General features: G+C 39.3%; 1 protein-coding gene across 1 annotated transcript in view; it reads right to left on the bottom strand.

Moving 5' to 3' along the window:
- Positions 1–1955, bottom strand: part of LOC132185516 (protein MULTIPOLAR SPINDLE 1-like) — a 3080-nt gene that overhangs the window by 921 nt on the left and 204 nt on the right. The window contains exons 2-4 of the mRNA XM_059599281.1: positions 1741–1933; positions 1445–1515; positions 1015–1229 (exon numbers count right to left, since the gene is read on the bottom strand). Coding sequence (XP_059455264.1) covers positions 1045–1229; positions 1445–1515; positions 1741–1933 — 449 coding nt within the window. The 3' untranslated portion in view covers positions 1015–1044. The remainder of the gene's footprint in view (positions 1–1014; positions 1230–1444; positions 1516–1740; positions 1934–1955) is intronic.

The following is a 1955-nucleotide window of genomic DNA, read 5'->3' as shown; positions in this document are numbered from 1 at the left end:
AGATACCAACATGGAATTTCTCGCTCACGCAAATTGGCCATTATGGTAAGAAATGAAAGTTTTGGACCGCGTATGACCAAAGTCAAGGTGGCAGGCGAGACAAAATGCGCATGTGTTGTGGCACCTTTCTGGCTTTCTCCCATCCTCGCAACTTAGCAACTTATACAAGATACTTTCCCTTAAATGCCATTGATGCATTTAATTTGACCCACGAGGGGAGAGAGAGAGAGAGAGGAAGAAGGGGTACATCATGCAGGATGAGGATTCTTGTAATACTTAGGGTACTGTACACCTCAAATCTTAGCCATTCATTGGCAATGAATGGTCAGATTTTTGCAATGAATTGTCAGAATTGTAACAATCATCAAGAAAGGGGTGGGCCACCCCTACTTTGAGGGTAATCCGGCTACTCTCAAAATAATTAATCCAAACCTATTTGATGTGGTTGGACACTCTAAGCCTGATTCAAGGGTGGTTTTCTACCCACAAAGCAATAGAGAGAGTAGTCAAGCCACTCCCAAAGCAGTCAATGGGGTGGCCAATAACCTCTTTCTTTCTACCACTTTAGTTCTTTTACCTAAATTTGATGGCATGCACAATTTTGAAAATTCATTACAAACGAACTGTCTGAATTTGAGGTCCTACCCTAGGGTTTAGCGGGAATCTTGATCCCCATCTATACGTATCTAGCTTACTCGACACAGGGACCTGACTATAACCGGCAAGAACAGGGGAGGATTTCTGATCCTGATGTCAAATGGTATTAGGAATAGACAGTGTGGATATTATTTGTAAACAAGTAGATACTCAGTTTCTTATATTTTCCCTATGAATCAAATCAAAAGCATGATATGCATGTGTTTGAGAGAGATAGAGACCTCCTTCGGGTTTAAAGCTTAGCATATATTTTCCATTGACTCAGGTTAGACAAATCCAACACTTCCATTAAAATTCTTCCATATTCCAAGTGATAATAACCTTTGATCAAAATGAAGGATGAAGGAATGGACTTACATTTCTCAGAAGTAACATGCAAAGATGTAGTCAGTGGAACAGATTATCAAGAATCTCCGGTTTGAGCATCTGGAGTGATGAAGACTGTCCTACTTGTTTAGCCAATTCACCTGTGACTCGATCCATGTAAAGCACATAAAGCCCATTTCTGCTTTCCAAAAGTTCCAATGCTTTCCGCACATGGAGAATTGATGCCACCCACTCTTCGAACAGCACTGCAATATCATTATGTTACATCATTTTGTAGTTGTCTATTCATAAAAGATTGCTTCATTTCAATTACGGAGAAAATCAACGACATGGTTTCTTCAGTTGCAAGGCACTTATGCTTATAGGTCAAGATTGGAAAATCTAGCAAGTCAAAAGAAAGCTAGGGTGCTAGAATAGATGTACCAAGTTAACTAACTTATGCCGCAACTGTGATACATACTCTTGTCAAAGCCGTCGCCTCTTAACCACATTAGCAAGTAGTCTGATATCAGAAACTCAATAAGCTGGATCCTGTAATCCGCATGAGCAAATTAGACAAAGCCATCCTCATAGTTTTAAATTGTATGATCATATATATCTAACATTCTTCCCACCAAAAGAAAAAATGTATAACATAAACTAAAATTATGTCGGCACAAAATTGCACCGACAAATTACTTCTGCCAGTTGGATTTCATAACTGAAAAGATCAGGCAGATCATCAAAATAGAAAATGTGCTTTTGCAGAATACTTACAGTTTGAACATGCATTCATGCGTGCTGGGAAAAGAATCATCAAATGGATCTAAGAAAAGCAAACTTTCAGCTAGTACAGAAATTCTCTCAGAAACTGAAAGTATTGCTCGTTGTCCAATGTAGGCTTCACTTCCAAGCTTGCGGATCAGGTGCTGAACATAGAACTGGGCATCAGAGTCGATGTGAAGTGATTCTGTGACAGAATATTGAAACCA

This window comes from Corylus avellana, chromosome ca6 (assembly GCF_901000735.1).
Source record: "Corylus avellana chromosome ca6, CavTom2PMs-1.0".
Lineage (NCBI taxonomy): Eukaryota > Viridiplantae > Streptophyta > Magnoliopsida > Fagales > Betulaceae > Corylus > Corylus avellana.
Note: the sequence above shows the minus strand (reverse complement) of the source record. Positions and strands in the feature narration are given on the sequence as shown.